At 36.4% G+C, this 26,581-nt stretch overlaps 1 protein-coding gene and 1 pseudogene across 2 annotated transcripts; one reads left to right on the plus strand and one right to left on the minus strand.

Annotated features, from left to right (window-relative positions):
- Nucleotides 1-1,184: 1,184 nt before the first annotated feature.
- On the minus strand, nt 1,185-11,415 carry LOC122240523 (annotated as a pseudogene).
- A 204-nt stretch (nt 11,416-11,619) lies between these two features.
- On the plus strand, nt 11,620-22,466 carry LOC102958960 (dol-P-Glc:Glc(2)Man(9)GlcNAc(2)-PP-Dol alpha-1,2-glucosyltransferase). Of its 2 annotated transcripts, none has more exons than XM_007090801.3 (6): nt 11,620-11,922; nt 13,183-13,380; nt 15,057-16,512; nt 17,932-18,137; nt 20,420-20,529; nt 20,922-22,466. In XM_007090801.3, the coding sequence occupies exons 1-3, from the start codon at nt 11,740-11,742 to the stop codon at nt 16,110-16,112; spliced, it is 1,437 nt and encodes a 478-aa protein (XP_007090863.1). In that variant the 5' UTR covers nt 11,620-11,739; the 3' UTR covers nt 16,113-16,512; nt 17,932-18,137; nt 20,420-20,529; nt 20,922-22,466. The 2 variants fall into 2 exon arrangements, with proteins under 2 accessions (XP_007090863.1, XP_042848034.1); XM_042992100.1 differs by having other exon boundaries at nt 18,024-18,137.
- The last annotated feature ends 4,115 nt before the right edge of the window (nt 22,467-26,581 follow it).

Here is a 26,581-nt window from a genome sequence, read left to right on the forward strand (position 1 = left end):
TATTGAATGACTATGTATCTAAGTCTCTCAAAGATTCACACGAAGCTTTTTTTTCTTTAACCAAATTCTACAAATGGATTTTCTCTAGCAGTAAAATAAATAGTTAAAGCTTAGACTCTATGTTTTGTACTTGCAGTAATTCATTGATTTAGTAAGCAAATACTGCAGTGTTTTAGAATTTTAATTAACAGGTCATCTAAAACTTAGAAGAACATAAAAAAGACCAAAATATAGTTATAGGTTCTCCTTATAGTAAAAGTAACTGGTCCAGTTTGGGCTGACCAAATCTTTTAGGCTTGGAACAACTATAGTGCCTAGAAAAACCTTCTAAGACACAAATAAAAGATGTTATGCTACATTTTACTATTCTTCCAAAATTTCAGGTGTGAAATAAATGACAAATTACCTGCCTGCCACACTAAGAAAGGAGAAAAAGGTAGAAGTTCCAAGGAGGAGGATTTTCCAACAAGTTTTACTCTTCTGGATATAAGTGATTCATCATATACACATACTGTTTGAAGTTGCTAAAAGAGAAAGACAGTGATTTGGACTAAGCTATTAGTGCTCCCATTTTCAGATTTATCCTTACACATTAATAATATCAATATCTCCCAAAGTAGAGATTTAATTACACTTTCCAAACAAAGCAATAAATTTGTGAGCATACTTAAAACTGTCATAAATAATTAAAGCTAAAATATATTCTTCAAATAAATGAACTAAGTAAATCTATGTTGCTATGTCCTTGGTATAGTAACATGGGAGTTTTTAATCACTCATTTGCTAATCAAATAAACATTTTAATCTTGATGGGGTATCCCTGAGTTCTAGTTTATTACCTTATTTTAATAAGGCAGGATACATTTTTCATGAAATGTTATTTAAAATGGCATTATGATCAACAGTTATTTAGTAAATATTTACTGGAAGCATGTCAAGCACAAGACTCATCACACACTCAAGCTTCACCAAACTATTTTCTGGACTGAATCAGTACCAGATTCTTCGGCAAAAGGCATCTCACAGTTGGGCAAATGGCTTCATGGTGTTTCTGGTTTCTTGGAACACAATCTATTCCCATCTCCTCAAGTAATCCCCAAAGCCTTTATTTGTTTATGACTGGGTACAGTGTGCTTTATTGATGGTACGTGACAAGGTAGGGCTTCCTAAGCCCCTCCACTTCTTCAGGGGGGTCTGGGATGAAACTGTGCAGAAGTCAGGAGATTCTCAGTGTGTTGGGGGATGAGTTGGAGAAAGAATTTCCCAGCAGCTGAGGCCTTCTCTCTTCCTCTCTTTTTCTTGCTGGAGCTGGTAGTCCAGGGGCTCAAGGAGGCCATGTGGACCATAAAGTCCACCATCCTGTTGCTGTAGCCAAACTGATTGTCATATCAAGAAAGAAGCTTGACAAAGTGGTCATTGAGGGAAATATCAGCCCCAGCATCAAAGGTAGAATGGGTGTCACTGTTAAAGTTGCAAAAGACAATCTGGTCCTTGGTATAGCCCAGGATGTCTTTCAGATAATCCCCTAATGTTTGCTTCACCACCTTACTGATATCATCATATTTGACAGCTTTCTCTAAGACTGCAGAGCAAATCTACAACTGACATTTGGGGATGGGGACACAGAAAGCCATGCCAGTGTGCTCCTATTCAGATCAGAGATAAATTTGCCCATAATCTTGGCAGTGCTAATAGAAGCAAGGATGATATCTGGAGAAGCCTCATGGCCATCATGCCACAGCTTCCCAGAGGGGCCGTGAGGGACCATCCAGTGCTGGCACAGACTGTGTACATTAGTTCCTCCACCAGGCCAAGCTGTCATGGATCACCTTGGCCGAAAAGGCCAAGCACTTGGTAGTACAGAAGGCATTTCTGACAATCCCAAGGGAGTTGTCAAACATCTCATGGTTCATACCCATCCTAAGCATGTGGGAATCAGCAGATGGGGCAGAGATAATGACCCTTTTAGTTCCACCCTTCAAGTGAGCCATAGCCTTCTCCAAGTTAGTGAGGACACCAGGGGACTCAAAAACACCAGCATCACCCCATTTGATGTTGGGAGGATATTGCTCCTGGAAGATGGAGATGAGCTTTCCATTAATGACAAGCTACCAGGTTTCAGCCTTGATTGGGCCATTGAACTCACCATGGGTGGAATCATACTGGAACATGTAGACCATGAAGTTGCAGTCATTTAAGGGGTCACTAACAGAGACAATATCCAGTGTCAGTGTCAAAAGCAGCCCTGATTACCAAGCACCAATGCAATAAAATTAGTTTTCTCTAATATTTCCCATCATGTCTCAGGAATGTGACCTGCACTGTTCAAGAAGGTATGGCTGCTTGCATAATGGAGAGGAACAAAGAATCCCAGTGACTTTAACTACTTTTATTCTTCCCAAACATGGGTGATATTATATCCTATGATATCTCCTAGCTCTCTTTATTTATATTTTTCTTCCATTTATTCATTCATTCATTCAATAATTTTGGAGAGCTACTGTCTGACCCCTTGGAAGACACAGAACATGTTACTTATTATCAAGTGTGTACATAAATAATTTTTCACCGATAAATAATTTTGGCAAGATAACCACACTATATTAGGTAGCTTTACAGCAATAACAACCTCAAACAACATTTATTTTTAAATCATATTACATGTAGATAGCTGTGGGTGGGCTACTGTGACTCAACTCTTGGTTGCATTCCCATTTCAGAACTCAGGCTTAAGGAACAGTCCCTTTTTAGGACTTGACATTCTCATGGCGGAGGGAAGAATACAGGAAGATAATTGGGCAGTGGCTTTGAATACTTCTGCTTAAAGTGATACACAGTCAATTCTCTTTATTCCTAATAGTTATGTTCAAACACTGAATGAGCAAAAATCGAACCATTGCTCTAAAAGGACCTGTAAGCCTCTGCTGACAGTGTTTTGTCAACCATTTGAGTTATATAAGTGTTTTTGCTGAAACCCTTGTAAAATAAGCCAGTGTCATCATTATGGAAAACCTGCTCTTCACATAACCTTCTCCTATATAATACTTAGCAGGTATTTAAAAAATTCCATCCACATCTTCCTGATCTGCAGAACCTGCCCCACTTGTGAGCTCATTTTTCATGCTGTTTCGCCTTTTGAGACATATGATCCAGGCAGTATGAACTGATAGGGTTTAATATTTTCCTGACCCCTGTTACTGTGCCTTTCAACAAGGAATCCCCAGTAAGAGAAGTATTCCTACAGATCAACAAGCCAGGAGGGGGTCCAGAATCTCTTTCATAGAAGCAACAACCCACCTTTTCTCAATGAGAAATATCCAGAGATTTGGTGCCCTGGATAAGCTTCTTCTCTAGTGCAGAAGTGTAGGGGGAGATTTAATAAATCAGTGAATTATTGGTGGCCTTAAACTATTTCCCAATAGATTCAATGTCCTAAGTTAGCACATTTGTAGAGTTCTATCTGCAATGGAGGAAAGAATGTGTGTTTATGTTAACCCAGGTCATAAACAATAGCTAATTTTAGTTGAAATAACACTGTTGATATTCACAGGATCTATATGGTTTTGAATGCTGCCCTCATTATTTGTTGTTTATATCACTGTTATATTTTTTTTTTATATCTTAGTAAGTAAATTGGAAACTATTAGGTTTACTGGGGGTCTTGGCAAACTATAACCAGTGAGTCAAATCCTGCCTGCTACTTGTTTTTGTAAATACATTTTTATTGGAATACAGCCATGCTTTCTGTTTACATACTGCCTATGACTGTTTTCACACTACAACAGCAGAGTTAAGTGTTGCAGCAGAGACCATATGGCCACAACACTGAAAACAGTTACTCTCTGGATCTTTACAAAAAAATGTCTGTCAACCTTGGCCTTATACTAATGGTAGATGTGTCAAAAAAAAAAAAAAGCCAGTCAATAGCGAAACTATGAATAAACAGGTTAAAAAAAGAATATCCTTCCACAGAAATTATATTTCCAGGGCTTCTTGCCTAGGTCAGTGACATTGAATGTAAGCTGATTACAAAGTTGTGCAAGCAAGGAATGCAAACACATTTATGATGATTGAACATTCTGCATTAAGGAAAGCATGTAATATTTGGGAAAGCTGTTATATTTACATCAGATTGGGAAATAATATGTTTGTGACTAGGTTAAGTTGAATCGAAATATTTTGATCAACCATTTGGCATAGTAATTATCTTTGATTAAAATATTTGAGTTTGGCTAATTAGCACATGAAGAGACTATCTGGGAGACTTGTACTTATGCCCGTGAAAGATTATGCACAGAACTGTACACTGAAAAAGAGTGAATTTTATTTGTATAAATCATATCTCAATCAACCTAATTTGTTTATTTTTTTAATTTATTCTTTTAAAGATCATATATCTGCATAGATATTTTAAATTATAGTAATTAACATAAGTTTTACAAAAAAGCTTTTCGACTGCCAGTATTATTGCTGTTCAAGTTAAGTGATAACAGCATTGATGGCATTAGAAGTCCAGAAAGAACAATTCAGTTTCTCTCCACTTAAAAAAAAATTCTGGGGCATCTGGGTGGCTCGGTCAGTTGAGGGTCTTGGCTCAGGTCATGATCTCACAGTTTTGTGAGTTTGAGCCCCTGTAGCTCTCTTCTATCAGCACAGAGCTCACTTCAGATCCTCTGTCCCTCTCTCTCTGCCCCTCCTTCTCTCCTGCTGGCACGATCTCTCTCGCTCTCTCTCTCTCAAAAATAAATAAACTGAAAAAAATTTCTGCCTGAAGAGCTGGTTACAAGGTTTGTCGATTACACCGTAAGAAAGTCACCACATGTGCTTGGGAATAAGACACACATGAAGAAGACCTGCCCAGGAGAGCTACTAGATGGCATAGACAAAGAGCTCCTTCCACCTACAAGCAGATTATATGGCTGCCCCTGCCTTATTGGAGCTAGCACATGCCCATTTTCTGAGGAATTTGGTCAGGTCTTGCTTTCACTGCAAGGAACCATCTGACAAAGAGGCTGCAAAGATGGAGAACCAGAACCATCCCCAGGCTCTCCCTACAATTTCAGAGTACCCACATTCATGAGAGAACAAATAAAATTTGCCATTTACCCACAAGCCACATTTGTTTAGGCTAGCTTGGTAAATAACTTTTCATTCACAGAGCACTGAGTTCTCAAAAATAAAAGAAAGGGCAAACTTAAATTTTTTTAAATGTTTTATTTATTCTTGAGAGAGAGACAGAGCATGAGCTGAGGAGGAGCAGAGCAAGAGAGCAACACAGAATCTGAAGCAGGCTCCAGGCACAGAGCCTGATGCGGGACTTGAACTCACAATCCCTGAGATCAGGACCTGAGCTGAACTCGGCTGTTCAACCAACTGAGCCACCCAGGTGCCTCAAGAAAGTGCAAACTTTAGATTGACTCTTGACCACTGTATTAAATGACGTTGGCCAAATGGAAACACTGTGCTTGGATATTTATTACATTACATTTTTCAGGTTGCCATTTTGAAAATAAGTTACATTATATATCCTTTGGACATAATACTGAGTTTTGTTTTTTTTTTTCTCTTTAACTTTGCTTTTTTAAAATGTTTTTTGATGTTTATTCATTTTTGATAGAGAGAGAGCGTGTGAGCAGGGGAGGGCAGAGAGAGGAAGACACAGAATTCAAAACAAGCTCCAGGCTCTGAGCTGTCAGCACAGAGCTCAACCCGGGGCTCGAACTCATGAACCACGAAATCATGACCTGAGCCAAAGTCGGACGCCCAACTGACTGAGCAACCCAGGAGTCTCTAATTTTGCTTTTTTAAGGTAAATTTGCATTTATCACAAGGTATGGAGTGTTTCTCAAACTACATATGGTAAAGAACATCAATACAAAAAAATAATGGTAATGCAGTATTAATATTGAAAATAATGAGCTTTAAAAACTAGAAAGAGCCAACCTGGTGGCAGTCTTGTTAGGCCGATTTTGAGTGCTGATTGATAAGCAAGGCTAGAACATTTGTTTAGGAAACAAATCAGATTAGGAAAGGAACAAACTGGTCCTGATTTTGCTGAAGTTGTCAGCACCCTCTAGTGGAAATAAGTTTTTGAAAAACCACTTCTTTAATACAGAGATCTATTTTAACTATTTTTGCACAAACGTATCATCAGTCATCAAAACTTGGCTGTTATAAAAATTAAAACTTTGAGACAGTAATAAACAAGGTACTATTTCATTTCATTGTATTAAATAATTGTAAATCTTTTAATATGGTTTGTTGTCTCATTCAGAAAAGTAATACAAGACTAAACAAGACCAAAAACAGGGACCAGAGAATAGGAACTACTCCTACAACGTCTCTGCTTTGCCCAGTGAAAATAAAATCCAGATGAGGGTTTCTGTGTTTAAATTTCATTAATGAAAATTCATGTTATCTCTGTACTCACTAAATTAATATCATACAAATAACTCAAGAACAATATTTTGAATGTATGCCAAACTTTCAATTGGTGCAGGGCACCAAATGATCAGTGTAAGGGTGTTTCGTCTTCTTCTAGCTCTGCCTTTAAAATGAAAAGAGAAATAAGTAAATAGAAAGTCTCTTAAATATTTCACATTCACATGGATGAATGTTTCTTTAGTAATAACAGCAGTATGATAAATCTGAGTCCAAACTCTGAGCATTTTAAATTAGTAAGATCATACTGCTGGTTTATTAAAAATGTAAAATTACAAATTAGGTCAGTGTCTTTCTTTTAACTTTTTACTTTGATTGATTTAATGGTACTGCAATTTCATCAATATAATATTTCAATCCATTTAACAATCATTCATCATTTCCTTAAATTTTACATAGTGTAAGGGCAAAGGTCTTTGTGAAGTTTCTTTTCCCTGGAATGCTTCTCATTTAACTGGACGCAGTAGCTATAGGACTATAGTTTCAGCTACTCTTTTTCAAAAAGAACAGTTCCTCTTTACATAGATTTTTTTAAAAGAAAAATTAGATGTATTTAAGTATGAATTTATACAATAGAAAAATATTAACTTGTATTTAAATTCTCTTTTCCACCTGCTGAGGAGGAAGGAATCTCTATGTTGCTTGGAGATTAACTTTGTGTTTTTCAGTAGGGTAAAGCCTGGAGATGAAGAATTGGATAAGCCAAATTCGACTCCAGGAGGAAAAAAAAAAAAAGAGAGAAAACACAAAAAAAAGACCCTAGACAGGTGGCAAAGCAGTACATGTGACCAGAAGAGCAAAGGCAATGTAGAGGACTACAGTGTTCTCGAATTTAGATGTGCATCAGGTTCACCTAGGAATTTAGGAGAATCATAATTGATTATTAAATGAATGTTTACAACACAGATTTCTTGGCTCTGCCCCCAGAGTTTCTGTTTCAATAAGTCTAAAACATTGCTTAATAACTTGCATTTCTAACAGGTTCCTGGGTGGTGCTAATGCTGCTGGTCCAGAGACCACACTTTAAGAACCATTGTTATACAGGATATGTAGGAAGTTTTGCTTTGGTTTGTATGGTATAACTTTCCAGCTGACCAACCATCTCTGTTTATCTGGAACCAAAGGATTTCCTGAAACTTGCAAGGCTACAACTGGAAAGTATCCAGCAAACCAAGAAGATTGGTCACCCTACATCATACCTTCAAGATACTTTCAGCAAAGAGCTAAAATACTAGTTAACACATTTATATCAAAATGTTGCATTGTTTTCTTTTTAATTAATTAATTAATTCATTGGTTAATTATAAAAGTTTTTTCGTCAATGTGTTGAAATTGAGCTGAAGGCTAGACTTGCTTTTTTTAAAAAAAATTTTTTTAACGTTTATTTATTTTTGAGACAGAGAGAGACAGAGCATGAACAGGGGAGGGGCAGAGAGAGAGGGAGACACAGAATCTGAAACAGGCTCCAGGCTCTGAGCTGTCAGCACAGAGCCTGACACGGGGCTCGAACTCACGGACTGTGAGATCATGACCTGAGCCAAAGTCAGACACTCAACCGACCAAGCCACTCAGGCGCCCCTAGACTTGCTTTTTGAATGTCATCATGCATGATTTTGCCCAAGATATAGTACCCTGCTGTAGTTAGAACTGTCACCTAGAACTGAGTAAGCCATCTCACGACTATCAGTATCAAGTGATCAGTGTTTTGGTTCAGTAGCAAGTGAAAAGCATTCAATAAGAGGAAGAATGGTACTTGGTCTATCACTTCAAAGTAAGAGGGTACTTAGACAAATTTCTCTTAGAATTACAGTCTTTAGGGAAACTCACTGTTTGGAAATTTATGTTCCACAGAATTCATATACACAATGTTACATGAGTTCATCAAATTAGGAATGTCAGAATTGATCAGGATGGGCTAAGTTTCATGGCAGTAATAAAGGCAAAATCTTAATGGCTTAAATCAACAAATATTTCTTTTTTTCATGTTTGTTTGTTTTTGAAAGAGAGAGAGTGCATGCCCCAGTGGGGGAGGGGCAGAGAGTGAGGGAAATAGAGAATCCGAAAGTAGGCTCTATACTGTCAGCACAGAACCCCACGTGGGGCTTAAACTCACGAGCAGGGCTTGAATTCAAAAGCAGAGATGTGAGATCAAGATCATGATCTAAGTCAAAGTCGTATGCTTACCTGACTGAGCCACTCAGGCACCCCATAAATATTTACTTCTTGTGAACACTACCTATCCTTAGAACTCCAACAGAAATTGCTTATTTTTCTTGCCTAACTTTTTATATCATAATTCAAATAGCACAAAATAGAGAATTTAACTAATGTTCAATGATGATGGAATTACTTATACTAGTGTTGACTCTTTTCCACAAAATAAACATCTGTGGGAAATTGGGGTTGAAATCCTGAACAGAGAATGCAAAGTGAATATGAATCATGATCCAGTTTTAAAAGATAAGCCTAATAAAATATAGCTTACTTCATTAAAATCCCCACAGGTAGCTATTTTATTAGGTCTTGATTTAGTGGAAGACTTTGGAAAAGCATTTATAGGTTACTGGAGATGTGGTAATCCCAAAGTGGATATATGACAAACCTTCACCAATTTGTAAATAGTAAAAATAATTCACCAACAAACTAGTAGAGTATTCTGTGAACACCACTATTGAACCAATAGGATTTCTTAGCATTCGTGTTTTTCACTGATGGTTTCCAAATCTGAAAATTATTATTCAGTGGTTTGAGATGATACCCTGGAATCTAATTTTTTACAAGGCTCTCCATCAGATTTTAATACAATTACTCTGCAATGTGGACATCTAAAAAAAATGACACCTGTATTTTCAATTTGGTAGATTAAAACATAAAGGAGTAGAACGTAGATGTAAGGTTACTGGGACTAACAAACATTCATTTCAGTATAAATTTAAGATTGTTTTAAACAATAACAAAATGGGGTTATTTTATTACTCTTGAGCTGATATCCTAATTTCTACCTTTGCCTCTGTCACTAATTTCCTATGTGATTTCAGGTAAAGCACTTATTTTAACTGCAGCTGCTTTTGAGAAATGAAATCAATTAGATTATTAAAGAAGATCCCTAGCAGTTCTAAAGCCCCATATTTCCTTGAAACATTCACGTAACCTTAAAGGGATGTGTGTGATATCTATAGGGACAGGATGTATAATGTAAGCTCTTGATGGCAATTTTTATAGAAAGAAATTTGTAGCATAAATCTCTGGCCTTACTCTACTACCTTGAAAAATTTCCCACTATTTCAGGGATAAGTCAATAGACTGCAGGGTATTGATGGGGAGGGAGGTTTAAGACATGTTAGCCCCAAATATGATAACTTGTTATATTGAATATTTCAAGCCAAAGAAATTTGAGAAATGGCATGTGCAGGAAGGATTTTCTGGTCTTCCAATGAAGCAGATCATAAAACCTAGAGAGGACTTTCTGACCTCCTGAAGCAGATCATAAAACCTTTATGTGAGAGGTGGCCTTCCTACACGCAGAGGAAAGAAGCATTCTTATTTTTGAAACTGAAGGAACATAGAGGAATCTGAATGAACAAGCCTTGCTAAGTTTCTTCCAGTTTACTATACTTACCTCATACTTTTTGTCTTATCATACCCTTTCACTACTTTCCACTCTTCATCAAACCTAGCATAAAAATGCTCAGATTGAACTATCTCTTCAAGTTTTCACTTCCATACGAAGGCCCCTATGTCACATAAAATTGATATTAAATATACTTGTATGCTTTCTCCTCATTTTTCTGTCTTTTGTTACAGAGCTCCCAGTTGAGAACTTAGAAGGGTAGAGGAAACAGATACTTTTCCTCCCCTATAGTATATATGTCACCTTTGAGTAAATCATGGGATCTGGGGCCATTACCTGTAGACTATTATCTACTTTTTGAAGACTGAATCATCTGGACATGATTTTCAATAGGTAAGCACACTATTGACCCAGTAATAAAATGGGAGATAATAGAGAAAACAAAGCTAAGCATCACATCAAAACAGAATCCTGACATGATTTGATTCCAGTGGCTTAAATATGTTTCCATCCCACTCCTATTCACCTTGTGCCCTTTTATTAATGAAGAAATAGCAGAGACTGAATAGGGATGTAGTTTAATTTGTCTAAATTGGGACAGTGTGAATTAGCTTGGACTCAAAGAAAAATGAACTGAGAACCTTGAGGTTTGTAACACTAAACAAATCCTGACACTTTTCTAATGTATTCCCACCAAACACAATCTGACTGAGAGTACCCAAGAGGGCATCCTTCAAAACATGCCAACTATGTTCAAGGCAAAATTACAAGACATAATTTATCGTCAGCATTCTTCAAATATTCTCTTTCACTTCCTGCCCCTAACTCCTAATACCAGAAATGTGCGAAATCTACACAACCTGTAAACAGTTTACCAATTTAAGTGCTTAGTATGTGAAAGCCATTTGGGGGACTACAAATATTACTGATACACAGTGCCACCAATTAATATGTTCATGCTTATTATTTAGTAGTAAAAATAAAATACTGCAGCAGAGATAAGAACGAGAACAAACTTGCAGACACAGAGAATCCTTTCTTATCTAAAACACCCCAAATCCTAAAAATTTCTTTCCCCAGCTCCTACAGAGTACTGCAATTCAGCAGTGAAAAGCCTCTTCAGACATTCAAGTTTTAATCTGGAAGTCGTAATCTTAGCTTCCATAACCAAAGTTCCTCTCCTACACTCCAAAATTGATGAAACCAAATATCTTGGAATCACAGGTTTCAATTCAGATCACATGAAAGAAAAATAATTAGGGGGAAAGGTGCAAAATGTCAGGGCTTGGGGATTGCAAACGTGGGGAAGCGATGCCACCTCCTGGTAAGAGATGAGAACGAGCAGGAAAAAAGCCAAATGCAACTAGAGGGATAAACAACTGCGGCTTTCGCTTCAAAGCCATCTAGCCGCGCAGCTACAGCGCCTGTAGACTCCGGGATCCGCCCCTCCCGGTGGCTCTGACCACTCCAGTGCGACCTGCGCAACGTGATTGACAGGGCAACAGCCCGGTCCGTTACCTAAACTCGTCACTCCGGAAACAGTGACCGGATCCCTCCGGAAGATCAGGGTCCGGGCTCTCCCAGCATCCTTTGCTTTCCGGCTATGCTCAGTCCTGTCCGGCCAGTCCCGCCTTGCGCGCCCATTTCGAGCCCGAGTTTCAAGCTCGACTTTGCAGGCTCGAGAACCCGGAACAGATTTTCCAGGACTGGGTTCTTGGGCAGTGGCTATGGGGGCAGGAATGGCGCAGCTCGAGGGTTACTACTTCTCGGCTGCTCTGAGCTGTACCTTTTTAGTGTCCTGTCTCCTCTTCTCCGCCTTCAGCCGGGCGCTGCGAGAGCCCTACATGGACGAGATCTTCCACCTGCCGCAGGCGCAGCGCTACTGTGAGGGCCATTTCTCCCTCTCGCAGGTGGGGTCCCCAACCTACCCCCACCCTAGGGCAGGCCAGAGAGGGCTGACCCAGCCCCAGCACTACTTTCTCCCCCCCCCCCCCCCCCCTTCTCCTTTGGTCCCTCCGCTCTACCCTTCCAGTTTCGAATTATGAAAGGAACTGGGTAATCTTTTGTTCCTGTCCCTGAGATCTGTGAAATGTTTGTTTAATGAATGAATATAAGCAGATCTGTGTCTCAGGAAGTAATGTTCTGAGAGATTAGCTAATGGAATAATATATTTGCTTTGTCACAAGGTACAACCCAGGCGCACGGTACATTTGTTTCCCTCTTGGTGGCTGGTATTAGCTATCCCAGCTTTTCTTCCCCAATCCCTAGATCAGAGGCATCGGCCTGCCCCCTTGGAAATGTCAGGAAACCTCACTTTAGTTCACCTGTTAAGAGCTTCACCCAATATTTTGGGTGTGCGATACTGTGGGGAATGGGGGGAATGAGGGGAATCTTCAGCCACCAAGAAGTGACAAGTTACATTAATTCCATCCTTGGTGTTTTTAGGAACCTTCAGTTAACTGGAGAAACTAGCACCCAGTGAGGTGGCATCATGTTTGAAAATATAAAGGCCTATGTAAATATAAAGATAAAAAATAAAGTAGATGTATTACCCTTACTTTTCTGGGGAAGCAATGTGGTTAGAAATATAAAGTCTGTAATTTTTGTGTGGTTATTTACTACTTATGTGACCTTGGAAAATTTTTGAGCCTCAGGTTACTTCTCTGAGAATGACAATTTTAACAGGATCTACTATAAGATGTGTTGCAGGATTAAATAAAGAGGATTTGGCACAATTCTTGGCTCAGTACATGTTAGCTACCATTATGGAGCCTGTGGTTTGATCTCTTTAAACACTTCTTTCCCTCCAAAACCATCAGAATTCTAGCCAGTGTTTCCACACTTTAAAATGGGAACATTTGCAGTTTGATCACTAAAATACAGGGTTTCTGAAGGGTAGGTCTTGGAAAATGGAAACTGGTTTTAAGTTGTTGTTGTTTACTGGTTACAGATACCTCCGCACAGAACAGGTACAGAGGCAAAATATAAGCAAAACTTTTCTTTAGAGGAGATATTTTATCTGCTGAGGACTTACCTAACCACCGTGTCACAGACTAACTTCTCAACATATCTGATCATTGGTAGAGATGTTTTTGAGCTTGACTTCCTTGTGTAGGTCCTGTTAATATTTCATCTTGTTTTTGCTTCATTGTTGGCCTTTCCTTTTTAAGTGGGATCCCATGATTACTACATTACCTGGCTTATACCTGCTGTCAGTTGGAGTGGTCAAACCTGCCAGTTGGATCTTTGGATGGTCTGAACATGTTGTGTGCTCCATTGGAATGCTCAGATTTGTTAATCTTCTCTTCAGTGTAGGCAACTTCTATTTACTATATTTGCTTTTCCGCAAGGTACAACCCAGACACAAGGTATGTTTCCAAAATAATTTATTGTAAGTTTCTATGTAGTCAGATCCACAATTTTGATAAATCGATTTTATGAGATTTGGTGAAAAGTATCTTGAACACTTAGTCTTTATGTATATTTTGTTAAGATAAAGCAAGTCTCCTACCCCCATTTTAGAAGAAGTTTGTATTTAAATACTTGAATGATTTGTAATACTTTGATTTGTGAAACCTAAAATAAATATTTGTGAATCAAATGAGTTCAGTAAATGTTTATGGTGCTTATTATGTGTGCTAGGCACTGAGACTACAGAAATAAATAAGGCATTTTTTTTTTCTTTACCAAACTTTTATCTTCCTTAGGGAAGACAGACTTTGAGGAATTGTGAGGTGGATTGCCTAGCTTTGAATTCTGTCCATTTCCAAGTTGTGTTACTTTTAGCAGGTCACCTTTAGTGACTCCTTAGTGTATTCTTCTATTAAATGGAAATATAGAATCTACATCAGAGGACTGTTGGAGTACAGGAGATTAATAAAGGGAAGGCATTTGGAATAATGCCTGATAGAATAGTAAGGACTCAGTAAATATTAATTATAATAATTAGGTTTAACTTAAATGATTTCAATAGTGTAAATGATGAGAGGGAGATAGGTATAAGACATTATAAGGACACAGAAAGATTAGAGGAGCACTTATTTTGTAGCCTGAATGGCAGTAAGATGTATGGGTGGCATTGGGTAAGACTTCCCAGAAAAGATGGTATCTGAACTGAATCCCGATGAACAGACAGTACTGTAGGGTGGGGAATGAATCCTGGCAGGAGAAAAAGCATAAGCAAAGGTAGAAAGGAGGTGAGCAACAAGATCATAGAGAATTGCTTTTTGGAATCACAAGATGATAAAGTACAAGGATGTGAGGCTAGACAAGTAGGTAGGGGTGAAGTCATGAATGCCTTCATATGTCATGGAAAGGATTTTGAACTTGATCTAGTAAGTGATGGCATACAGCTTTTAATTTTAACCAAGAGAATGGCATGGTCTGATTTGGTGATTTAGATTAAGTGGAAGATAAAATTTCAGGAGATAAGAATACTTTCAAAATCTGAAATAGCTTTTGAGAAAAGCCAAAGATATTTAACTTTAGACTGAGACCACTATTTTCAGTAAAAAACCTATAAATTCATCATGAAACAGTAAGACCATTGGGTATAGTGGTAAAAATGCTATATACATATTTACATTGTCTCTAAAGTTTTGAAGGGAGTATCTTTAAAAGAAATTAAGGATGATGGCTAAATGAATGCTTATTAGAAGCGCTAAGACTTAGTTCAGGGAAATGAAACTGTGTGCCCTGTGTCCCGTTCATCAACATGTTCCTCATAGAATTTAGTTCACACAATAACTCCTTCATTATTTGTTGAATCATTCAAAGTGTTTTAGAACATAGAGGCTTTGGCATACACACGTGTTGTCTTCATGACTTCCAAACTGATAAATAGAACTAAAAGGTACCAGAAAGCGTCCTTACAAATGTATGTTGTGTTTTTGCAAAGCTAGAAATAAGATTAATGTTGAATAATTTTATTTAAATAAGATTAAGGTAGTTTTTGTTTTTTTAATAAATCTCTGTTAGCCCAGCAGAAATAGCATATTTGTTTTATTGTGACAATAATTGTAAATGTATTTTCTTCTCCTCTTAGGCTGCCTCAAGTATCCAGAGAATCTTGTCAACATTAACATTAGCAGTATTTCCCACACTCTATTTTTTTAACTTCCTTTATTATACAGAAGCAGGATCCATGTTTTTTACTCTTTTTGCCTATTTGATGTGTCTTTATGGAAATCATAAAACTTCAGCTTTGCTTGGATTTTGTGGCTTCATGTTTCGTCAAACTAATATCATCTGGGCTGTCTTCTGCGCAGGAAATGTCATTGCACAAAAATTAACGGAAGCTTGGAAGACTGAGCTACAAAAGAAGAAGGAAGAGAGGCTTCCCCCTATTAAAGGACCATTTTCAGAATTCAGGAAAATTCTTCAGTTTCTTTTGGCTTATTCCATGTCCTTTAAGAACTTGAGTGTGCTTTTCCTTTTGACTTGGCCGTACATCCTTCTGGTGTTTCTGTTTTGTGTTTTTGTAGTTGTTAATGGTGGAATTGTTATTGGCGATCGAAGTAGTCATGAAGCCTGTCTACATTTTCCTCAACTCTTCTACTTTTTCTCTTTTACTCTCTTTTTTTCCTTTCCTCACCTATTGTCTCCTGGCAAAATTAGAGCTTTTCTTTCCTTAGTTTGGAAACGTAGAATTCAGTTTTTTATGATCACCTTAGTCTCTCTGTTTTTAGTTTGGAAATTCACTTATGCTCATAAATACTTGCTAGCAGATAATAGACATTATACCTTCTATGTATGGAAAAGAGTTTTTCAAAGATATGAAATTATGAAATACTTGTTAGTTCCAGTATATATATTTGCTGGTTGGAGTATAGCTGACTCCTTGAAATCTAAGTCAATTTTCTGGAATTTAATGTTTTTCATATGCTTGTTTACTGTTACAGTACCTCAGAAACTGCTAGAATTTCGTTATTTCATTTTACCTTATGTTATTTATAGGCTTAACATACCTCTACCACCTATATCTAGACTTGTTTGTGAACTAGGCTGCTATGCAGTTGTTAATTTCCTAACTTTTTATGTCTTCCTGAACAAGACTTTTCAGTGGCCAGATAGTCAGGACATTCAGAGATTTATGTGGTAATGTCAGAGATATCTTGAGTTCTAAAAATAGACTTATATAGACTATCTCCACAATGAACAATTGAAGAGGTAAAAATTACGGACTTTGTTTTAGGCACAGTGGTGATCCACAGATCACATCAGATTTTTTGTGTTTTAAACATACATAATAAATCCAAGGAACTGATAAAGAACTGAGAAAAGTTTAAGACTTGCTCCATAAGCCTGAATAGTGGAAAATGAAATTGTTTACAGTTATTTCATGATATCTTTTTGATACTGCTGACCACTCAAAAAGCTTGAAAACATTTTACAGGTACAAGTTTAAGAAAACTGAGCTTTGTAGTACTGAAACTTATTTATGAATCCTCTTCAGAAAGCAATAGCAGACAAGTATTTGAAACATATTGACAAATGATCAGGTAATGTTCTTGATTAAAATATTTCAGTGATTATAATTTGAATCATAAGGCAAAATAGACTCAGATAGTAAATGTTATAAATTAGAGGCTCATCTATGTTTATCTTGGAATTAAGTTAATTTTTGTTAAAAATCTAGAAATGATCAATCCCTTTGACTAATTCTTTTTTTAAAAAAATATATTTATTTATTTAAGTAATCTTCATACCTGATGTGGGGCTCAAACTCACGACCCCAAGATCAAGTCACATGTTCTACTCACTAAGCCAGCCAGGTGTCCCCCTTTCACTGATTATTAATATGAAATATATGATGGCCAAAGATAAATTGTGTTGATGATAATACCTTTTAAAAGGGATTTTTGTTCAGAGATACATTAGTGTATTCATTTCTTCTGGTTGCTGTAACAGATAACCACAAACTTGGTAGCTATAAAAATATCTAATTTCTAAAATTAAGGTGTGGCCAGGTTGATTTTTTCTAGAGGCTCTGGGAGAGAATCTGTTCCATGCTTCTAGCTTTTGGTGACTGTCTGCAGTCTTTGATTTACAGCTGTGTCACTCCAATCTCTGCCTCTGTCTTCACATGGTCCTCTCTCTCTTATAAGGACAATGTCATTGGGTTAGGGTTTACCTTAATCCAGGATGGTCTTATGCCAAGACCTTTAATTAAATCTACAATGACCCTTTTTCAAAAATAAGGGCACATTTATAGGTTCCGTGTAGACATCTTTTTGTGGGATACTTTTCACCCACTAAAGTTACCAAAGGATATTTTAGGATAAACCTCATAAAATTTGTAGGAAAAAATTTCTTTCTTTGCTGAGATATTTTAAATAAAATTACGTCTTCACTAAGAGCTGATTCTAAGGTTACAGAATAACAAAAGTAAGGGTAATTTGGTATTTGATTCCATTATCCAAAATAGAAGTGAAAGGAAGTTTAGAGACCCATTGAGCTAGTCTTATTTTGTAGATTAGGAAGCAACTGTTCAGATAGGAATTTTATATGAGTCTTTAAATTCTGTGTCTACTGTTTCATGTGAATTCACTTGGTTGTCATTCCTTTACAGAAAAGTAGTACTTGGACATGTTTACTTTGACATGCAAACTTAGAACTGTGAACAGAATTTATCTTTTAATATCATTTTACATTTGTAAACTTTTAAATAACTGTGAACAAATTACTTTATCTTCAATGTTAGATTATGGTTTCTCTGGGTTTTAAACAATGGGTGGATTTGGAAAATATTCTGCATTTGCAAATATAAAATTGTGTAGGTGAAAATTACAGGTATAGTCTTTAGTAATAAGTATAGGGCAGTCTTGTATTCTGTTCAGTACTTAGTATATTGATTCTCTAGTTGTAACAGTGATTGTTGAGAGATGTTTTTAACAACTCATTTTTTTTTTGATAATTAGATAAGAAAACATGAATTATTATCTTATAATGGAGATCTGAGTTCCAGGAAGTCAAAATAAACAACTTTCTTATCTGATACTATTAATGCAAGGCTTTTGTGACTCGGAATATTGTTGAGATGAAAAAACTTCCCCTGTAACCCAGTCTGGCAACATAAGGAAACCATTCTACTCCATATTGGGGGAATCACTGTTCCAGTTCATTTGTAAGTGTTGAATTCCTGCTATTTTAAGAGATTTTTTTGGAGGAAATCCACACTCAGAGGGAAACAGGGTAATCTTCCATGTTTTCCATACAGTATATAAAATACAGTACTTAATACTTTAGAAAAGAATACTGTGAATTAAAAGGTGCTATGGAGCATAGCTTTTAGAAACATCTTAGGTTGCATTTGTGTTTTGAAGATTTTTCAAGAATTATTGGATATGTATTTTGACATTTTTTAAAAACTAAATTGAATTTCTTGATTAAAAGGTAATTATTGAAAAAAAAAAAAGAAGTATTGATAAGCTGGATAGCCTGTGGAGCCTTGTGATTATTGTTAAAGTCTTTAAGTAGGATTATTTTAAACAATGTCCTAAAAAGATTTAGTGCATAAATTTTCTAAGCCTTATAATAAATCTTTTTGAACTGTTTTTAGCTTACGTGAAATTCCATAGATACAGAGTATTCCCTTTATATGGTGTTAGTAAGCAGTGTGCTGTGTGTTTCCTCACACACTATTTGTGTTTTCTTTTGTTAGATATCTGGAAATCTTTTTAATGTGTCCAACTATGTTTTTAAATTATTTGGAAGTACAGTGTTCCTGAGTTTAAATATAGAATGTCATTTTGTCATAAGACAAATTATGTTAGCTGTCTGGCCTCTTCCTTTTCTTAAAGTTATTTCTGGAATGTGCTTAGTCTGTCATGAAGTACATTAATGTAAGTAGCTTAATGCAGTTTATTTCTAATAGATAAATAGCTTAATGTAGTATACTTCTTGTTTGAATTTAACTGTCACTGTTCTTGATATTTTTTTTCTTCATAATCATCTGAAGATAGGAGAGGAGAAGAAAAGAGATCCTTATTTTTATTATACTACCTAAATAGTGGACAGTTATTTTAGATAAACATTTAAGTAAAATGTGGAAATAGAAAAATGAATTCGCATTGATCAGGTTAGAGAGCATTTATTATCTTTGAAGCAATTAGAATTTCCTTTAGTGAAACAAGAAAAATATCTGGCAAGTAATATGAGAAAGCTTTTTCAAATGGAAATTTAAATATGACATAGAAACCATGGGCTTGTAGAAAAAGCATTTAAGATGAAAGTTAGGATTTCTGTATTTGTGACTTTGGATTCAATAAAGCAAGTGGTTTTAAGCACTTCACCTCATTTCAAGTGGAAACAGTATTTGTCCTAACTCTAGTTATTCTAGCCTGTCATGTGTCTAGCCTAATTTCAAACTAATTCAGCCTCCACCGTATATCCATAAAGTTCATAAATGTATAGTAAATGTGAAGTGTATACTGAATGAAGTTTTTAGTATAGAATGAAGTGAATGTCCTAGAAAAGATATACTATATAACCATAAGCCAACCTTAGGAAGTAAATCACATGCTTCATAATGAAAACCGTCCTAAACTTTTTTCTGCCTAAATTTTCTGCCTTATTTAAAAATTTTTTTATTTACTATACTGTTTAATACTTATATTATGTATCTATTTGTAAATATGTTATGTCGTTATAATAGGATGTGATTTCAAAATTATTGCTGTTTTATTTAAAATAAGTAACTCTCAACCATTAAAATATAATAGCAGTAAAACTTCTGATGCTTATTAAACTCTTAAGGGAAAAGAGGTTTCAACCAATTACGAATAATTTGTATTATTTTCGTTAGGCTGCATTTTACTACTTTAGGAATAAATGTTATTTTTTATTTAGGGTACTTTTTTATGATTTAAATGTTGACAATTAGACAAATATTTGCAATATATTAAAACTTGTATTATAAGAAAGAAAGAAGAAAGAAAATTATAATAAAAGTAGATAGATTATATATTTTTTAACACATATCCATGAACCCAATACTAAATTCTTTAACATTTAAAAATTATTTCTAGAGTAAGAAATGTTGCCACAGTGAGAAATCTAATAATACTGTTACATTTTGCTTATAAAAAATGGGCATTTGATGAATTTAATGTTAATTTGAGCCCAGTACATCACCATCAGGCAAAAAGAAAGATGATATTTTTCTGAGGAGATAAATATTAAGCATTGTATTAATTTTTTGCACACTGACTGAAACTTTTCTGATGATTCAGTTCAGCTGAACTGTGTTGGGGGTGGGAAGGCATGTACAAAATGAGGAAGAGAGGGAGGAAAAGTAATGGTAACTAACAATTGCTGTCATTTATTGAGCACCTACAGTGTTCAGGGCATTACATGGACTGATTTATAAATATCGTCTCATTTGATCCTCATATTTGTATGGGGCAGATACTGATTTCTCTTTAACCGCTGGAGAAGCTAAAATCATGCAGACCAGGCAAGTCGCCCAAAGTCCGCATCGCCACTGAAGAACATTGATTGGCCTTACTCCCAAACCTGTGAGTTTTTAATTGATACTCTGCCTCACTGTGAAAGTTTTTCATTAAGAGAAGTAAAATATGGAGAGCTGGTCATCTGTCTTTACTGTGCATTAACCAGAACATTCATGGCATATTATTGTTTGTATTGGATTTTGTATTGTAATAGTCATTTTTTAAAATGCTAGCAGCTGTTTAAAAGAGCATGAACAGATAGTTATGTTGTAAGAGAAATGGCTAAAAGATTAGAGACAATGTTTAACTTGGAGAATTAGAGATCCTACAACTTGATAGGCTTTCATAATTAAAGAATAATTATTTGGAAGAAGGATTGGACTAGTCTTCATTCCCTGAAGTGTGTATCAAGGGCCAACAGATTTCAACTGATAAAAAAATGTACATTTTCTGTTTAGTCTCTGTAGGGGAATGAATCCAGAAAAAAGTAAGTTTCCCCTCTCGTTGGAGGCAAGATTTCTATTTATCAGGAATGCTTCAGAAGTGATTGAGATAGTAAGTAGAGTAAAATGTTTTTAAGATGCTTCACAACCTGGTGATTTGAAATTCATGTTTGTTACAACTGACCTTTTTTTCATGAACTGATAAGTCGTGGTGAAGTATTTCTGGTGACTTGCATGCTGTCTCTAATACATTTTAAATTTCTGAACAAAAATTGTACTTCTAATTCTGTTACCTTGTCTTAGAAATAAATTTGAGATACACAATTTAGTAGAGGTATTTTTATCTGTAATGTTTAAGAGTACTGCTAATATAGTATTAAATTTGTTTTCTATTTTTTTAAATCCCCTTTACATTCGTGAAGAGAATGTGCTTCTATTTGAAAAGGATGTTCCTCTTAATGATAAATAGGGCAAGCACTATCTATAAAATGTTTTTAAATGCAGTATCCACTAGGTGGTGATATTGTACTACATTTCTGAGTGTTCTAGTAATTAAACTTTCTTAATAGTCTGAATTTACTTTTCTTATAGTTTTAAGTTTTGAACTGCAAAGTAATTTATAGTTATCCATGTTTATTTATTATGTTGTTCAGGATATTTTCTAAATTCTGTGAAGCTAAAGTAAATGTAAAAAACAATCATTTTTGTGTTTTGTAATCCTGTATTAAGTGATTTAATCTAACATATCTTCCTGTATGACATTTTTTACTTCATATGGCATAGACAAGATCTTTTCCCATATCAGTGAAGGATGATGGTGAAAAATTTGGAAACTCCTCTATTTCATTGTATTGGCCAGTGTTATAAGTGCTTTACCCACATTATTTATGCCTCATATCAACCCTGTGAGATCAGTACTGTTTTTAATATCTCCAGTCTATACATGAAGAAACTGAGTGTAGGGAGATTAAATATTTTTCCCAAGATTGCAAAATAACTGGCTGAGCAGGGATTCACATCTAGGCAGGGTGACTCCAGAATCCACGTTAACTGCTATCAACTGATGGGGGGAAGGGAGAAGACATGGATTCTACCCTCGAATTCATAGCATTTCAGAAAGAAAAATAAACCTGAGGAGTGTAGTTATACTCCCTGATTTTATAAGTCAGCATCGTGAGGCCCCCACTAATTTGGCTATCCCAGAGGCACATAATCTTCCATCTGCCATATTACCTTCCATTTTCTGGAGGGAAAAAACAAACCAAAAAACCCTCAAGATTGGAGTCTTAGCCATAGTTACACTGAAATAAAGACCTTTGTTTCAATTAGATAATTCCAGCTACCAAAGGCAGGAGCATAGTTGTTTGAAAATTATTACTTAGTTTCTCTGAAGAGACTTTTATTTGGAAGCAAATTGTTAGTCAAACATGATAGACTTTGGGAATTTTAAAAAAATTTTGACTGGAAAACTTAATCTTTAAAGAAATTTATAAATATATGTTGTATATAGATGCTTTTAAGTTTTATATTTTGTTAGATAACTGTTCTGTAAAATTATATTGTGGGTTTATGTCATTTAAAACTGATTTTTAAGTAAATCTATTTCTAAGAATAAAATACTTCTGTTTTCCGTTTTAAAAAGTTTGTTCAGATATCATGGTTTCACATTGCTTGTAAATAAATTCAGTTTTGTAATATTTTATAATTTATTGTGTCTAACATACTCTCTAATTCTAACCTGGATGCTAGTGGCTCATTGTACTACTACCAGTTTTCCTTGTCTACCATCCACCAATCCTACCTTTGTTAGTCTTGAACTAGTAGAGCTGAATTATATATATGTGTGTGTGTGTGTGTGTGTATATATATATATTAATTTTTTTAATGTTTATTTATTATTTGAGAGACAGAGCGTGAGCAGGGGCGGAGCAGAGAGAGGGGGAGACACAGAATCTGAAACAGGCTCCAGGCTGTGAGCTGTCAGCACAGAGCCCAACGCGGGGTTCGAACTCACAGACTGTGAGATCATGACCTGAGCTGAAGTCGGATGCTAACCGACTGAGCCACCCAGGCGCCCCTCTTAATGTTTATTCTTGAGGGAGAGAGAGACAGAGTGTGAATAGGGGAGGAGCAGAGAGAGAGGGAGACACAGAATCTGAAGCAGGCTCTAGGCTCTGAGCTGTCAGCAGAGTCCGTTGTGGGGCTTGAACTCACAGACCGTGAGATTATGACCTGAGCCGAAGTTGGATACTTAACCGACTGAGCCACCCAGGCGCCCTTGAATACTATATATTTTTAAATGTTTTTTTTGAGAGAGGGAGACAAAGTGTGAATGGGGGAGGGGCAGAGAAAGAGAGGGAGACACAGAATCTGAAACAGGCTCCAGGCTCTGAGCTGTCAGCCCAGAGCCAACAGGGGCTTGAACTCAAGAAAGGTGAGATCTTGACCTAGGCTGAAGTTGGATGCTTAAACACCTGAGCCACCCAGCTGCCCCAGAACTGAATAATTGTAAGCATCTGTAATGAGTGCTTAAATAAGTATATAATCTTCCTTTTATTCTCATAGTAATTGAAGGCAGTTAAATGCTGGATGGTCACCTTGAACTTGTAGAGGTTTGGGTTTCATTGTTAGTCTAGGACTTTAGAAAGCCCAGAGTGTTTTCCAAGGACTTTTAACTTGGCAGGACTAAAACCCCAAATTTTGATCCCTTGTGGTAAAGAGAAGAGATCCCTGTTCTGTGTTTTAGATGCCCACTTCTTACTTTCCACTGGGCTTCTTAAGTTTCTCCCATTTATATATGTCAGCCAGACACAGGTTTGGGGGTTCCTTCTTTATGTCTCCCTCCTTCCAGGATTTCCCTTCTTAATTTATAGCCACCTTAACACTATCCTCTCATGCCTCAAGCCAGTGCTGTTGCAGCTTCCTGGACTCAGAAAAAGTCACACAAACATGGATCTCACCCGGTGAGATGTTCCAATTATCAAATCCTATCCAGTTCCTGCCTGCTTTTGTTTGCTCTTTAGTGCTTGTATAAATACATTTTTTTTTCCCGTTTTCAGTTTATCAATCTGCAGAAGAGTCAATAAGATAAAGTTCCTCTGCTATTACCTACCTGCCCAGGAGTTTTGTCTTGATTATAGTTGTCATGTATTATGTATATAGTCTTTCTGTTTATGGACAAAGAAGTTGGGGTGTTACTTTTGCTTTGAAGGACTTAAACAGTTTCTAAAAATTGGTGGGGGTATTGTCTGAGCTGTCAGCCCAGAGCCTGACATGGGGCTGGAATTCACAAACTGTGAGATCATGACCTGAGCAGAAGTCAGACGCTTAACCGACTGAGCTACCCAGATTTGTAAAAATTTGTAATTAAATCCAACAGCTATTTGAAGGTCCCTTATATAAGAATGATATCAAAAACCTGAAAGTGACTAATCTATTCCAGATAAGAGTAACTCACCTTTTAATTGGGGGTAACTAATGCAAAGTATAGGATAATCACTAAGGAGGAGTCTAAAGCTAGGGAGTTTACTTGGAAATAGAAATTATACCTGACTGAATGGACAAAGAAAAATTTCATGGGAAAATTAGCCTTTGAGACTATACTTGCTGGGACAGATAAAGACATTGTGAAAAACATTCCAGGCAGCATAAAGGGGCATGGATAGAAATTGCATAGTAAAACTTTGGCACTTGAGTAGTAGGTAATGATAACTGACCAGTATTAATGGAATGCTTGCTATGTACTAGGCACTGGTCTAAGTCTTAAATATGGATTAATTTAAGTCTCATAACTGTGAGGCAAATGTGATTATCCCCATTTTATTGATGAGGAAAGTGAGGTACAGGAAGTTGAAACCTTGCAAACTTAGGAAGTGTGGCTCCAGGACCACTTGCCCTTTTATGCAAAGTGCTACACTAATTCCAAACTTGTATAATCTGACAACCTATCCTTCAAAGGAGTTGAGATTATTTTTATATAAAAAATAGGTAGAAAATGTTCTGCTATATGCAATGAGGAGCAAAGAGAACACACATCCTATAAGCAGACCCTATGATAAGTGGGGCTGAAAGAAAAATAGCTATTATTTGAGAAAGGATGTCCAGAAGATGAAGAGGAAGGGAATTGCTCTGTAGTCCCTCCTCAGATCCTGTTATACATGGTACAGAGACCAGGGAGAAGGACATTCTTAATAAGCAGCATGAAAGGTTGAAGGGGGCACCCTAAAACTAGCCTGAAAGATTTTGAAGCTGAGAGATGTAGCCTTGTTGGGAGAAACGTTTCATGAGAGGAAATAGGTATCTATTAGTGTTTTTCAGTAAGTACTGTTCAGTGCATTTTTTTTTTTTTTTTTATTTTACAATCTGTCAGTCTCTAAACGTATGGTGAAAGAACCAAATGTAGGTTAAGAAACCTGGCCTGACTTGGAATGTTAACTTTAAGTAATACCTGTGTACTCGGTTGGTCTTATGACTGGTTGACCAAATGTACTGCAAAGTCGCAGAGGTGTAAGGAGGCCCTTGGATTAGGGAGATCCATAAGCAGAGGAGACATTTCTGATCTAGGATATCAATTTTTAATTAACCCACCTAGAAATCTATGCCTTCATCATAAAACTTTGTCCCTTTTTGAAACAATGCAGGGGAAAATAACACATTAAGGCTAATCAGGCATTTACGTTTTAGTATCATATGAGAATATCTATGTGTGTCTCCTCCAAGCCTCCAGCCATCACTGTCCTCACCCCTACCCCCCTCACTACCCACCTACATATGTGCAAGTACTTCTGGGGATGGTGAGCATGAGCACTTCAGGAATATTGCCAGGAAAAAAAGGAAAGTGAAGTAGGAAGACTGAAGAAAGAGTAAGGGCCAGCAAGAAATGGTAGCCCAGAGAGGAAACATTTCTTCATATGTTATTGACTCTTAGAATTTATTAAAATAATTTATTTAGGGGGCACCTGAGTGGCCCAGTCAGTTAAGCATCCAACTTTGACTCAGGTCATGATCTTGTGATTCATGAGTTCCAGCCCCACGTCTGGCTCTGTGCAGACAGTGCAGAGCCTGCTTGGGATTCTCTCTCTGTCCCTCAGCCCCTTCCCCACTTGTGCTGCATCTCTCTCAAAATAAATATACTTTGAAACAAATACTTTATTCAGGTGGCTCATTTCTTATGGAATGCATACAAAATACTGATGTGAAAAGAAAGAAGAATGTCATAGGATCTGGGTTGAAAGACCATACTGATCTCTGCTTGCACAATTGAAATCCAGAGTAATGTTAATTTTTTAGTGGGGATAACTGGGCAACTTTTAATCCCCTTTTTGCTAATCTTGTTTTCAAAATTCATTATTCTCAATTGCACTGAAGGTGGCAATCTTGGACATCTTTTCCAGTTAGTGTTACGGGAACTTTATACCATTTTATTTACCTATATAATGTTACAAATACTAATGATTTTTTCATTATCTTTTGAAAGACATTCTTTAAATACGCTTAGCTTTAGGTAAATGTTACTTATTTTTTGTCAGGGAGCATTTTGGAAATGTGACCAGTACAAACTTGAATCAGATAATTAATAACTGCATTCCATTCCTCATTATTAAGAATATGTGAAAAACTTTATATTTTCTACTTACATTTTCACTTCGAATACCAGTAAAACCTGGAGTTTATAA

Source organism: Panthera tigris, chromosome B4 (assembly GCF_018350195.1).
Source record: "Panthera tigris isolate Pti1 chromosome B4, P.tigris_Pti1_mat1.1, whole genome shotgun sequence".
Classification (NCBI taxonomy): Eukaryota; Metazoa; Chordata; class Mammalia; order Carnivora; family Felidae; genus Panthera; species Panthera tigris.